This window comes from Phycodurus eques, chromosome 6 (genome assembly GCF_024500275.1).
Source record: "Phycodurus eques isolate BA_2022a chromosome 6, UOR_Pequ_1.1, whole genome shotgun sequence".
Lineage (NCBI taxonomy): Eukaryota > Metazoa > Chordata > Actinopteri > Syngnathiformes > Syngnathidae > Phycodurus > Phycodurus eques.
This window is the reverse complement of record NC_084530.1, coordinates 1236970-1252184: the sequence shown is the minus strand read 5'-3', so window position 1 is coordinate 1252184 and position 15215 is coordinate 1236970. Positions and strand designations below refer to the sequence as shown.

General features: G+C 40.0%; 1 protein-coding gene across 3 annotated transcripts in view; it reads left to right on the top strand.

Moving 5' to 3' along the window:
* The window catches only part of LOC133404354 (zinc finger protein 638-like), an 83203-nt gene extending 69032 nt beyond the window's left edge, over window positions 1–14171 (top strand). For all 3 annotated transcript variants that reach the window (XM_061680162.1, XM_061680160.1, XM_061680161.1), the window contains 8 exons: window positions 34–423; window positions 534–1013; window positions 1098–1271; window positions 1357–1720; window positions 1807–2094; window positions 5594–5716; window positions 7592–7713; window positions 13353–14171. In XM_061680162.1, the coding sequence (XP_061536146.1) occupies window positions 34–423; window positions 534–1013; window positions 1098–1271; window positions 1357–1720; window positions 1807–2094; window positions 5594–5716; window positions 7592–7713; window positions 13353–13409 (1998 nt within the window). In that variant the 3' untranslated portion in view covers window positions 13410–14171. The remainder of the gene's footprint in view (window positions 1–33; window positions 424–533; window positions 1014–1097; window positions 1272–1356; window positions 1721–1806; window positions 2095–5593; window positions 5717–7591; window positions 7714–13352) is intronic.
* Window positions 14172–15215: the final 1044 nt, after the last annotated feature.

The window sequence follows — 15215 nt, the reverse complement described above, 5'->3', positions numbered from 1 at the left end:
TTTTACATGTCTGTATTTTATCGGATGTTTTAGGATATTCTCGCAAATGATGAAGAATGCAATACAGGTCCAGCCGACCAAGATGAGAGAGCACATGAAGAAAATGTTTCTGTGGAAATGGAAAAAGGGCCAGAGATATTAATGGGCCTTCAAAAAGTGGTAAATGCAGAAGAGGTGGTGGGAGAAAATGGAAGCTGTACCACTCACGAGCCGAGGGATGTGCTGTCCATATCTGCACTTGAACCACACACGCAGACTGACAAAGAGAATTTGTTCACTATTGAAGCAGTCATGAAGGCTGACAAGAAGGATGCATCAGCTGATGAGACTATTATGCAGACTGTAACTGTAAATGCAGCTGAGTTAGAAACCCATGTTGGTCAAGATACTTCGACAGCAGTGACCCTTTCAGAGTTTTCCAAGGTAAAAGAACATGATGTTTCTAGTAGTCAGTAGGCGTTTTGTTACTGTTATGAATAGTCAAGTTTATTAATTTTCCTGAGTTTCTGATCATATAATCCCTGTTTCTCAAGGATACTCCAGAGGTGCATGCTGGAGCAACAACTGACCCCCATCCAAATAAAATGGGAGGTTCTGCAAATAGAGATCGAGTTCACCTGGAAACAGAAGGGGAAAAGGTGTCAAATCAAACGAAAGAGACGGATAGACCAAAAGTAGTTGATGAAACAAAAGGGACAGTAAAGAACCATGCAGAGGCTGGTTTAAAGACTCAAGAGCGGGAGAGAAATGAAAAAGAGGCAAGAAAGGAGAAGGAAGCAAAAGAGAGAGAGCGAAATGTTAGGGAGAGGGCCCGGGAGAAAATACAAAGGGCCAAGTGGGATAGGGAGCAGGAGGAAAGAACCAAAAGAGAGAGGAGGGAAATGGAGAAGAAGAAGGAACGTGATGTGTCCTCAGGAGTCAGATCATCTTGCAGGTTTGAGACGTATAAAAGCAACCCCTACATGGTTGAACAAAGAATCTCAAACAAATCAGATGCTAAACTGCCCAAAATGGTGAGCTGCATTTCTCAAAACGTACATGTTGAGCTGAGAGTTATTGCTACCATTGTTAATGAATGCATCCTTTTGTACAATTAGGAGAGAGAAGATTTTGATTCCTTCCCATTGAGCATGAGTGACTTTGTCACTGTGGATGAAGTTGGGGATGTGACTGACTTGAATGACCTGCTCCATTCCCCTTCTCCTGCTGCTCCAGCGAAAACCACAGAGCAAGCGCACTCACTGACGAGTGTCCCACAGGACACTCATGAGGTAAAACACTCCTCATATGCTTTTCACAGGCAACATTTATTTAAACATTTGTTTAAATTATACATTTACTTTTTTCCACTTCAAGGTCATACCTTTGGAAGTAACCAACGGAGTGAATATTCAGCCAATGAAGTCTGATGATCCCGTAACAGATTTTCAGCATCAGCCCATGAAATCTGATGATCCCGTAACAGATTTTCAGCATCAGCCCATGAAATCTGAGGATCCCGTAACAGATTTTCAGCATCAGCCCATGAAATCTGAGGATCCCGTAACAGATTATGGAGATCAGCCTACAACTTCAGTTGGGACCTCCGATAATTTATCATCAGATGTGAATGGCATGCTTGGCTGCAAAATTGCAGCCCCACCCACAGAAACTCAGCAAGAATTTTCTCCTGTCAACCAAAAATTAGTGCCCACTTGTCAACCAGAAGAATTTGAGAAGGGTAGGATATTTATTTACAGAAAATGTACCCTTGAGGATTTTTATTTACCCTTCATGTTTTTTGTTGTTGTCTCTTTCACTTTATAGAAACTATACCTTCTGTTCCCGTGGAATCTGTGATCAAAGTTGAGGCTCTTCCAACACCTATCTCTATAAGCACAGCGGTCATTGATGACTCCACATCAGATGATACCACGATTGAGGTGGGAATGACTTCAGGAAATAACAATGCAGAAGAAAAGCAATCTAAAGCAACAACGCTGGTTAACAGCCCTTTAAATGACGGACAGACCGTAATGTTGGAAAACGCACAGGCAATGGAAAAAATCCAAACAACAGAGGACACACAGACAAGCCTTCCTTCTGATGAGCCAGGTAAAATTTCTTAGATTTTTGTTGCTCAATGTTGTCATTGTATAGTGTGCTCCTGAGGAGAGTAATTGTTGTCTGCATAGATGCACTACTTAGGGTTGACGAGCTACATCACTACATTATGTTTAGACTTGACATAGCCACTCCAATGACACTCAAGTTTCACAGCCCTTGTCCTGTTATCTTCCCCTTATGTCTTTTTCCTGTCTTGTCCTCGTCTACATTGTTCTGTTCTTCTCTCACGGGGTGTAGCACTACTGTCCCATACACAACTCTTATCCTTTGTGACATTGTAGTATGCATGAAATGCTTTATTTTATTTTTTTATGTATACAGCTCGTGTCCTGTTTTTTTAATCTGTGCACTCCTTTTTTTCTGTTACTCCCCTTTAAAACCTAGTTCTGTCCAATTGAAATTTTCAAGCTCAGCTAGCTGAGTTCAAAAGTCAAATCAGTGCACTCTGACCCCACCCCACCCATTTTTTTAACCAATCTGTACACATGAAAGGGAGTAGCTGTCGTGACGCTATTCTCTCTCGTTGGTTCTCTTTAAGTGGGCTGTTTTCACTTGAGGCCGACTCAGAGGAGGGTTCACAATAAATGGCGAATGTGTGGCTTTTTCTCTTCAGTTTTGTCTTGAATTAGCAACGTGACAAGTGTAGCATATATATTGGTTTTGGGTAAAACGTAATTCATTGAAGAGAAAACAAAACACCGGAAGCAACGCCTGCGTTTAGCTTAATTTTACATTTAAGTTATAATCAAACTTTTTTTTTCTCGTAAAGGAGCACCACGTCTCTTTATAAGTGTAAAATTTAGGAAAAGAGACGAAAAACCTCGATCAATCTCTGTTACAATCTCTGTTATCTAGAACGCTGCTACATTTATATAAAAAAAAAAAAAAAAAAAACGATTTCTCGATGACAGCGGTTTCACTATTAAACTCAAAACACAAGAAGTGGAATTTCATAGAACATTTTATCTAAAGGGAAAAATACAGGGAAACAATACAGGATCTAACTGCAAAAAGGAAACACAAATAATGGTAATAGAAAGAAACTAGGCATACAAAAAGGGAGGAGGACATTGTGTGTGGTTGGAATAAAAATGTGCGCGTGGAATAAGTTGAGTCATAGTGAGAGAGAGCAACGTTGGGATTTGTGTGAAGATAGTATTTTCCCCAAAATTAGAAGGCACTAATCTTGTACATTCTGGCAACGATTGCAGTGCTGTACTCACGACAGTGTATAGGTTGTTCTTTCTCAGTTGTCTCGGGAGAAACGGAAGCAGGTTGAGTTGAAGAAAAAGGATGCACAAAAATAAACAAAAGCAGGTGGAAAAAGGAAAAGGGAAGTTGTTGTTCAGGCGGCTGTGGGTGAATATGACCGTATCTCTTCCTGCCTTTTCGTGCGTTCACACTTGGCTGGAAGCGTACCTGTTACTTTTAGTAGCAGCTGCTCTGATTGCCTAGCGGTGGTCCACGTAGGCTGGGAAGCCAAGTGTCCATCCCAGGTTCGCGTTAGGCGAGCTGCGTGCTCGAACAAAGAAAAGGGGGCGGGGGGAAGAGGTTGGCCGAGGCCGCCCCGCAGGAGCCAGGGAGGTTAGCCAGGGAGAGCCAAGAAGCAAGACATGAGAGAGAGAAGATGCGGGAGTCAACGTTTAAATATTCAGGGGGCGTGTCTAAGGGAAACTGAAACTGCAGGAGACCACACCCATCAGCTTGAGTTTCACCTTAAGTTAGATCCATAAAGATAGGTGTAATAATCATATATTAATCTAAAATACTCCCAACTTTGTACTCTTACTTATAGATCAAGCATATAGAATGATGGTCTTAACTTTTGTCTTGGCAAATCAACTGCTTATTGTTCAGTACATCATTTCGTACTGTTTGGCTTCAAATCAAGATGAACAGTTCTCAAAATCTCCCATCTTGACCTGTAAAGCTGACACAGACATCAGGGCATAAATTTTGAATATTTCTGCAGAGTTCGTAAAATATCAAAATAGACGGTTAAAGAAACTTTGAATGAGTCCACAGGTTTGCAGTAACTCTCAACTGCCAGCGGATGTCGTCCAGGTTCCAGCAGTCGAGAGAGGATCTCCCAAACGTTTGGTCGCTATCTCAGTTCTGCATATCAAAGGGTCTTTGTTAGATGGAACCCAGATTTATCGGGGAGCTGTTAATTAGTTTAAGGGCCGAGTGAGATAGATTAGGCATCCTCGTGGCCGTCCGTCGTGCACAACAGGGCAGCTTGGAAGAATGCAGTTTATCAAGTTGTTGGTTGTATCCGGTCACGTTTAAGTTGACAAGATAAAGCCCAGTGATCGTAAATGACGGGATGTGGTGGTATCGGAATAAAATATTTTATTGCATTAGTCTGACATGTGCAATCGTGAAAGACCAAATTTGTCTTGTAGTCTGATCCACGCATTACGTGTTGTCTGTCCCACACCGCTGACGTTTTTTGTTTGTTTTGCTTTTTAAATAACTTTATTGGTTGTTAGATATTTACAGTACTACGTCAAAAGACGCGACAAGGCTAAAAATAAATAAGCTTTTAGATTCAAATATACTGTACTCGATGGCGACGCAGCGTAAATGTCTTTAGCAGAGCCGATCAATGACGTAATTGATCGGATCAGGGAATTATGACATTAAAGCCGATCATTATAAAATGCTAATTATCGGCCGATACCAATCAAGCCGATCAGATCAGTGTATAGTCTATTACTTTAGTAATCAATTCTTTTTTAAGTAAATTTACTTGTAAAAGAGGATTTTAGAGGTATTCGAAGTGCTCCTTCCTTTTTTAGAAAATTCCACAAATACAGCAGCCCCTTGTCACGTTGCTACTTGAATACAATTCCTCTCTTTGTGTGGATATCTATGTAGTTGTGTGGTTTTCTAAGAGAGAAGGACCAAAAAAATTGGCAAGTGCACATTACATGGGTGACTGACGTAATAATCATGCGTCGCAGTGGGTGGGTGACGTACTTATCATGCGACACAACGAATCAATTAGGAATTTTGTTGCCAACATTTTTTATTATTGATTTTATCGATTTGTTATTGCATGCCTGGTGCATAGCGCTTTGTCATTCAGCGGGGACGTAGTCTCATACCCCTTGACTTCAAGGGAGATCTTCATTTAATTTCCTCACTTGTAGCCCCTACCCCTAAATGGAGAATTGGGACACCCCTTCATTCTCGAGAACCTGAGGGCTAGGGATAAAACGAAAGCTCAGGGTAGAATTAGGAATGAGCCTGAGAAACAGCAATTCAATTAGGGGAACGATGTCGTATGATCCGTGTCATTAAAAAATTGTGTATTATTACCATTGTAAATGCATGTTATTCAATACTGCGTCTCATGTTGCAATTGGTCATATTGTGGTTCAGTGCGTAAAAACGAACAAACTATTTTGCCAGATTGGATGCAGTTGGTTGAAGATGAATCAGTTTTGATCAAAACTTTTTTTTCTTCTCTCTATTCACTTAGCAAGAGACAGGTTGTCTGACATCCCAACAATCAATGAAGAGAAGGGTGTGGATAAGCCAGTAACTAAAGAAACTCCTATGGCCACAGAAAATACCCTCCATTTTGACCCCAGCATACCAGTTGGTAAGACGCCTCTTAGAATGAACATTGATGCAACTCTACAACGATGAGCTGATGCACATGACAAACATGAGTTGTTTGATTTCAGTTATCTAGTCATCAGAATCAGAATCATCTTTATTTGCCAAGTATGTCCAAAACACAGAAGGAATTTGTCTCCGGTAGTTGGAGCCGCTCTAGTACAACAAACAGTCAATTTACAGAACACTTTGGGGACATCAAGACATTGACAAAAAAACAATTGTGCAAAAAGATGCAGAGTCCTCTAGCACTTATAGCAGTTTGAACGACTAATATTGCAATAGTCCGGTGCAATGACCATTGTGCAAAGGGCGGTGAGACTTCAAGGAGTGTATGCGGTTTAAAGTGACGAGTAGTGCGATCATCTGGGACAATGTTGGTTGTGCAAATGTTACAGATACTCCTCAATCAGTGTGCAAATGGAGCAGATGCTACTCTGGCATGAGTGGCCAGTATATGCAAATAGTGCAGCATGGCGAGACAACTACAGTGAGTGCACGAGTAATACATAATTGGCCCCACAGAAATGTGACAACGAACTCAAGTCAAAAAATTGCCGGCTTGTTGTAATGGAATTATAGGTTAGGTGTTTAAGAAGTTGATCGCAAGAGGGAAGAAGCTGTTGGAATGTCTACTAGTTCTAGTTTGCGTTGATCGGTAGCGCCTACCTGAGGGAAGGAGCTGGAAGAGCCGGTGACCGGGGTGCAGACGGTCCGAGAGGATTTTGCACGCCCTTGTCTTAGTTCTGGCAGCGTGCAAGTCCTCAATGGTGGGTAGGGGGGTACCGACAATCCTTTCAGCAGTTTTGATTGTCCGTTGCAGTCGGAGTTTGTAATTTTTTGTAGCAGCACCAAACCAGACTGTGATGGAAGAACACAGGACTGATTCGATGACCGCTGTGTAGAACTGTCTCAGCAGCTCCGATGGCAGGCCGTGCTTTCTCAGAAGCCGCAGGAAGTACATCCTCTGCTGAGCCTTTTTGAGGACGGAGTTGATATTGTTCGCCCACTTCAGGTCCTGAGAGATTGTAATTCCCAGGAACTTGAAGGTCTCGACGGTTGACACAAGGCAGCTGGACAACGTGAGGGGCAGCTGTGGCGAAGGATGCCTCCTGAAGTCCACGATCATCTCTACCGTCTTGAGCGTGTTCAGCTCCAGGTTGTGTCGGCCGCACCACAGCTCCAGCCGCTCCGCTTCCTGTCGATATGCAGACTCGTCACCGTCCTTGATGAGGCCGATGACAGTGGTGTCATCTGCAAACTTCAGGAGCTTGACAGTCGGGTTCGCTGAGGTGCAGTCGTTCGTGTAGAGAGAGAAGAGTCATCAATGCATTGGTTCAAAAAGCCATTTTTTAACTGGATTGGCAAAGGTGAAGTGTTGTGAACTCGACAGTGACCAAGGACCTTATTTTGCTCATCAGTTATTTTTGGCATATTTAGTTGTTGGTTGATTTAATTCCTGCCCTGCGGTTGGCTGGCGACCAGTTCAGGGTGTACCCCGCCTCTCGTCCGAAGATAGCTGGGATAGGCTCCAGCACGCCCCCGACCCCAGTGAGGATAAGCGGTTCGGAAAATAAATTAATGAATTAATTATTTAATTCCAACCCCAATAATTATATCAAACCAAAAGATTTAGGGAGTATAAGAATCTGACAAAATTATAAAGCGTACATGGATAAGGAAATGTGTGTGCGCGCTTCGCGTTTTAAAAACTTGCATAGTAGTGAAACTTAAAAACCATGCCTGCTTTTCTACCATTCACACGAACTGGCATCAGTGTCAGGCATTTACTCATCTGTAGTCAATTTAAATCTGTTCTGCCAATATTCACCCTTCTTCATCTGTCTGTGTGCATCAGGCATGGAATTCTTGGTCCCAAAAACAGGATTCTTCTGCAAAGTTTGTAACCGTTTTTTCAGTGGAAACGAAGACACTCAGATCACCCACTGCAAAAGCCTCAAACACTTTGAGAACCTGCAGGTATGAAAGCACACCTATTATTTTGTGAATATGAATTTGATTTGTTTTTCTCCAAAGAGGTTTAAAGACCTTTCGGACAATGGCAGTTGTGCTCATATCAGCATTTGCCAAACTTGAGTTTAGGGGTCAGGTTTTTTTTTGTATTGGTTCAGACTGATCAGAGTAAAATGCTCGAAACAGTTTTGCTCATTGATGAGCAGGCATTTTTTTAAATCCATTTTTGTTTGTTTTCCAAATAATTCTATTTTGTACAATACAATACATGATTTTTTTTTCTGAAACCCTGTTTGATACTGTCCTGGTTGCTTCCAAATTGTGAAATACAATGCTAAACATAAATGAGTACTGCGCAACATATTTGGCACTTTTTTGAGTTTTCTTTCAGAATGAATACATGTCGATAAAATTGTTGGTCCCCCTGTAAATTAAAGAAAAACCCACAGTGGTCACAGAAATAACTTGTATCTGATCCTAATTTTACCCTAATAATAAATAAAAATGTAATGAAAATTAACCAATGAAAATCAGACATTGTTTTTTTAAATGTGGTTCCACAGATTTATTTTAAAAAAACAAACTCATGAAACAGACCTGGACAAAAATGAAGCATCCCATTAAAGAACACTGTTCCTACTGTGAAACATGGAGGATGCTCTGTTATGTTCTGGGGCTGCTTTCCCTGCATCTGGCACAGGCTTTCTTGAATATGTGCAGGTTACAATAAAATCTCAAGACTATCAATGTATTCTAGAGAAAAATGTGCTGCCAAGTGTCAGAAAGCTTGGTCTCAGTCGCAGGTCATGGGTCTTGCAAAAGGATAATGACCCAAAACACACACAGCTAAAAACATCCAAGAATGGCTAAAAGCAAAACATTGAACTATTACGTGAAGTGGACTTGAGATCAGGAGCCCTGATCTAAATTCTATTGAATATCTGTGGAAGGAGCTGAAACATGCCGTCTGGAGAAAGCACCCTTCAAACCTGAGACAACTTGAGCAGTTTTCTCCAGATTGGGCCAAAATACCTGCTCAGATGTGCAGAAATGTAATTGAAAGTTACAAAAATCATTTGATTGCAGTTATTGCCTCAAAAGGTTAAAATATTAAGTTCAGGCCACCATAATTTTTGTCCAGGCCTGTTTCATGAGTTTGATTTCTAAAATAGGAGTTTGCATGTTCTCCCCGTGCCTGGGTGGGTTTTCCCCGGCCACTCCTTCCTCCCACATCGCAAAAACATGCATAAATTGGAGACTCTAAATTGCCCGTAGGTGTGACTGTGAGTGCGAATGGTTGTCTGTTTGTATGTGCCCTGCGATTGGCTGGCAACCAGTTCAGGGTGTACCCCGCCTCCTGCCCGATGACAGCTGGGATAGGCTCCAGCACGCCCGCGACCCTAGTGAGGATAAGCGGCTCAGAAAATGGATGGATTTCTAAAATACTGGTAATTCTGCTGGATCACAATTCAGAAGCAATGTCAAATTTTCATTGGGTAATTTTTATTCAACTTTTATTTATTTTTACTTTTGTCAGATTAGTTATTAGAAGTTAATTCTGTGATCACTGTGGGTCTGTCTTTCATTGAGAAGAGGTACCAACAATTTAATCCACGTGTGTGTTCTATGGAACACTATACTAAAAAAAAAATACTCCCACAAATGTGGAGATTTGTTCATGTGCACCAGAGGTGGGTAGAGTAGCCAAAACTTGAACTCCAGCACTGTTAGTTTCGAAAAATACGACTCTAGTAAAAGTAAATGTGACCGATGATAAGCAGCCACTGAAAAACTACTCAAGTACTGAGTAACTGTGATGAACCTCTTTAATTTTTTTTGTTTTTGTGTTTTTATTCAGCGCATCGTCAAATAGAAAAAAATATATACAGTAAAATAGGACTGTGCAACTGCAGATATTGTCCAAGAATATCACTTTTATCACTTTACCAAAATAAATATATTAAATCTTACGGCAAATGTAACCACAAGAAATGCTCAAATTATTTGGTTATACTCTTTGCGGAATTCTTTTCGCTCCTTCACACTGATGTCAAAAATGGGCATTTACCAGCCTCATCGTAAACAGAGCAGGATTTAAAATTAAATGGTGAAACTTTTGTTTTTGTTGTTCTTTGATTATTTTAGTTTAAAACACACATTTTGTTGAGTCTGTTTTATTTTGGGCAGTATTTAATACTGGAATTATTGAATTACACTGGCTCATGGTTACTGCGTATGCAATAATAGTCTCACAATTAAGATGTAATTTTGTCAAATGCATTTGGCCACATCGGGAAAATTTTTTTGCATTTCATGTAATACATAAGCAACATATCAACACTGTGTATATTTACAAGTCAATACAAATATGCGATGTGAGTGAGTGGTGTGGGTGGTGAGAGGCTGGGGAAGCCACTTCAGGTTCGGAGTTGTAAAGAGTAACAGTGTATGATCATAAGCATTCAGACAACTGAGATGCTTGGTTTGTGACACACGTCAGTTAATGTGACATCTTTAATTGCAGTCTCCATGAAATGACACCCAGGAGTGGAAGTCTTATTCCTCCAAACTTTCTCCAAACAAATATTTTGTTCTTGTCTTCTCAATAGGATCTCTGGTGGGAGGCGCTAACATATAAACAGTTGAGTTAGTGTTTTGAGTAGCAACAACACTTCGTATATCACAATTCATTGCAAGCTCGCCAACGGTTTTTGGCTGTGCAGCACATGAACCTTAACCCGAAACCTTATCAGGGTCCGACTTTAAGTCTTTTTGAGTGGTGATCCGAAACCAGGTTATGGTGGTCCTGTCAGAATCTGTACTGGTCCTGTATATTCATGATACAATGGGTTAAGTTTTAGTCATTATTTCGTATTCAGCATTTTTACACTGTATCATTTAAGTCCCTTCAGGAAATGATTAGTGCAATTGCATTCATGGCTATGACTCCATACAAACATTACTAAAATCAAGGCATAGCAAATGGACAAATTAATAATAATGCTTCAAAGAATAAATCCAGCCATCCATTTTCCGTACCACTTATCGTCACTAGGGTAGCGGGTGTGCTGGAGCCTATCCCGGCTATCTTTGGGCGAGCGGCAGGGGGAAGTTCAGGTATACCCTGAACTGGTTGCCAGGCAATCGCAGGGCACATATAAACAAACAACCATTCGCACTCACATTCATACCTACGGGCTATTTAGAGTCTTGAATTAACCTACCTTGCATGTTTTTGGGATGTGGGAGGAAACCGGTGTGGCCAGAGAAAACCCACGCAGGCATGGGGAGAACATGCAAACTCTACACAGACGAGGCTGGTTTTGAACCCTGATCCCCAGAACTGTGAGGCAGATATGCTAAACAGTCGCCCACTGTTACACCAAGAATTAATCCACCCATCCATTTTCTACCAATTATCCGAGGTCAGGTCGCGGGGACAGTAGCTTTAGCAAGGACGCCCAGACTTCCCTCTCCCCAGCCACTTCATCCAGCTCTTCCGGGGGGATCCCGAGGCGTTCCCAGGCCAGCGGAAAGACGTAGTCTCTCCAGCGTGTCCTGGGTCGTCCCCGGGTCTCCTCCCGGTGGGACGTCCCCGTACGTTATTGGATATAATAATCTCATTATGAATAAATAAATTACAAAATTATTGAAATATTTATTTTGTACTGATTTTGTGTGTTGTTTGTACTTATTTTGTGTGTTGTTGTTGTGTACACTATGTATCTTATGTATAAATATTGGCTAGTTGGTGGGAGGCTAAAGTTTATTGGAGCTTTGTGTGTGGATGAATGTGGTGCATGTGTAAGCATGTATTAGTCAATTATGATTTTGATTTATCTTTTGTATATTGGTGATTATATGTATGTGTTGAAAGCACCCCTTTGAAAATGAGACAATGCATCACAACTTCCCAAAGGGCTATCCTTGAAATAAATACATAAAAAAAAAAATGCACAATATAAAATGTATTTTTTATATAAAGACAGCGGACAAACGTTTTAGCGCCACTGACCATTTTTATATGAAGATGTTTTTGGTTATTTACACCAGAGGTAAATAAACACGTTTTAGTATACTTTATTATTTGCAGTAGTATTCTGACAAGTGTTATGACAACGACACAGTGCCGTAAAGTGTCATGATGTTGCAGCGGGTATTTGCACTTTAATGTTGAATAAAGTTCTCGTGAGCACAGTTGTTATCCACACGTTATTGGCTATAATAATCTCGTTATGAAGCTTCACTTTGTGTCGTTGCCCTTGTTCCTCACCACCATTCCGTGTTTCGTTGCAGATGGTGCCGTTAGCTTCGGCTATCAACTTGAGGCTAACCCTGATATAGAGTCAAGTGCGTTTCGCGGACATCTTGTCTTGCTTGGGATGTTTAAGTGATAAAAATATTTTGGTCCTTAAAGGCACTTCTGACCCATTTTCAAGGGTTGAAAGTTTTCTGACTTTGAATTCTTTACTGGCTCGAATGGGCGAGCGTCAACAGGTACGTGGTGGTCCAACACAGCGGCGTACTGGCCCTGGGTGATCAGGCCACCGTTAATGTCAGACACTGCTTATGCTTACTACGACGCAATCAAAAGTAGCGAGTGCAATGTAGGTCAAAGTAACAGAGTAAGAATAGTGTTCCTTCTTAATAAATATACTTGAGTATGTGTAAAAAGGTACATTGCATTGAAACTCTTTCGACAAAACAGAGTGAATGTAGTGTATTACTACCCACCTCTGGTGTGCACTGACAAAAATATACATTTTCTAAAAATTTGGTGCTAAAATGTGTCATTGAAAGTTGATCAAATATAAATGAATAAAAAAAATTGTAAAGAATTCAACCACAAGTCTACTTATCAAAATTGTTTCTTTTGTTCACTGAGGATTAAAAAAAATGTTTTCATAGGGAATGCAATTGTGTTGAGTAATGTACTGTGTACCATAATTTCTCGTGTATAATGCACATTTTCCCCCCCCCAAAATATAGCCAAAAGTTAATAGTGCGCATGATACATGGGTATAGGGGGAATTGGAAAAAAACCTTTCACATTTTATAAATGTATGCTGCCATCTAGAGGTTGAAAAAAAAAGCTGTACACTTTCATTCCAATATGCCACCACCACTTTGAGGTTATGAGCAAGGTGTACACTTTCATTCTAATATGCCACCGCCACCTAGAGGTTATGAAAAAGGCAGAGCCTACACTTTGATTCCAATATGACAATGACTGCATATATTTACAGTCGTGCTCATAAGTTTACATACCCTAGCAGAATTTGTGAAAAAAAAAACAATTATGACTGAACAACAACCATTTTTTTTGGGTTATCTTTTGTTTAATGATAATGCTTTCTGAAATGCTTGAGAGTTTCATTTGAATTCCATTAAAATATAATTTTGTGTTTCGCCTGGCCTTTCATGTTTTCTTTTGTACCCATCTTACAAATTCTGACTGGGTAATCAAACATGAGCACAACTGTGAGTTTTCTCATTTACTAAATAAAAGTAGGGTTGTGAATTTCAAAATAAGAGCAAGTAAATAAAAATAAAGTATGCGTTTATACATTATACATGAGAAATTACAGTATGTTATAAAGGCAAGATGACTCTCTAAATCAATTGTCTTGTTCATTCTTTTCCAGAAATACTTGGAGACGAGAAAACTGAATGTGACTGTAAAACCAAAGTCCAGTCAATAGTTTTGATAACTGCTCTTGAGTGAATATTACCATTTCTGTCATTTGAATTCCCCTCTCTTTGTTGTCCTAGCGAAGCAAAGACATTACAAAAGTCTTACCCCAGCCCACAGTGTCGGTAGATGTTTATTTTTTTTTTTCATTCACATGTCACAATTCCCAACATATAGTGTGACTTTCAGGGGATCATCCCATTTCTGATAAGGAACTGAATTACTACTAAAACAAAATGGCTGAGGTAACTGAACTAAAACGTCCAATCAGCTTGGTCTTTTTAGTATTGCTATCAGCTATAATTTTTTACCGATGTACGTTTTCAGGAAATTTTTGTTCTTTGTCCAAACAATTGTTTTTAGTTTAGTTCAAACTTGTATGCTCACATTTTACTCCTTTATCAGAGATATGGTCTGGCTACGAACGAAAATAATGACTGTAACTGAATTCAAAGGTCAAACATCCCAGCATGTTTTGTTCCCCAGAGTTTCTGTGAAGACCTACTGTAGTAAAAGTCTAGTGAGTTATAGTTTAAGTGCATATTCTCTTGCTAGTTTAATTTTGTTGGTACCGTCTTGGCTAGGTTGAAATTTTGTATGTACTGATTTCTGATCAAGGAACAAGGTAAACTTGTACAGTTAAGAGAGGTGCAAGAAAAAAACATGCAGAAATGTTCTCTAAACTGTTTTGGGAGGTCAGCTTTTTCAACATATTGTATTCGTGAACCTTGTACCCTGATGTACCCTCTGCATTAAAGACCTTTGTATGGCAGTTTGGTGGTCTTGGGTTTATTGCAATAATTATGGTTCATTCTTAAATTTGTGAGCAGCAGTATTTTTTATTACTCTGATTAGTACTGCTTCCTTTCAAATTTAAGTCAAAAAATGTCTGTATTTAATCGGCTGCTTTTTTTATGCTGCAGTTGTACCTGGTTTTAATTGTATTGGGACACAGTCGTGATTATCTGCACCAACTGTTCTAGCCTTACTGGCATGTACAGCAGTCACAACAAAAACACTAGCCTTGCTAAAGAGATTAAAAATACAAAGAGTTAGATATGTTTCATATTTTCTCGTAGTCATGGCCAGGGGAATTTTGTGGCAATCAGCGAGACTGTCGTTCATAGCGAGTGTAATCGCAAGAAGTATTCCAAAGAAGGGTTTGTTCTTTCACCAGCATTGTGACCCTATTTCTTAGCAGATCATTGTACACTCTGCGTAATCATTCCTAGTTTGAAATAAAATTCTGTCTTGGAGCGTCTACAGCAAAACCAAGCCATATTTTGCAATGCAGGGTTTTGTGCAAGTGTAACCAAGTAGAATGAGCAGTTTCCCATCAGTCCAATTTCGATACATTTATAAAGGGACAGAAATACAAATGACCTAATCTCTCCAATAGATGAAAAATCATTACCTAATATCTTGTACATTCAATCATAACAATCAGTGAAAATAAAAACAAATTGTAAACGGTATCTCCTCACTGTCCAATACGGATATGATTGTCCACAAACGAATTAAGGGCTGGCATGCAAAAGAAAATGAAATTGTAAAGCGCACTTAGAAGTTAACATTGCCTCGACAAAGTATTCATAACCCCTAGAATTTATTCCCATTTTGTGACCTTAAAATCACAAACTTGAATGTATTTTGTTGAGATTTTATTTGATAGACCGACACAAAGTAGCACATAATTGTGAAGTGGATTGAAAATGACACAGTATACGGTTTACGCTAAGGTCCATAAAGACATGGATGAGAGAGTTTGGTGTGGATGAATTTGACTGGCCTGCACAGAGTCCTGACACCAACCTGA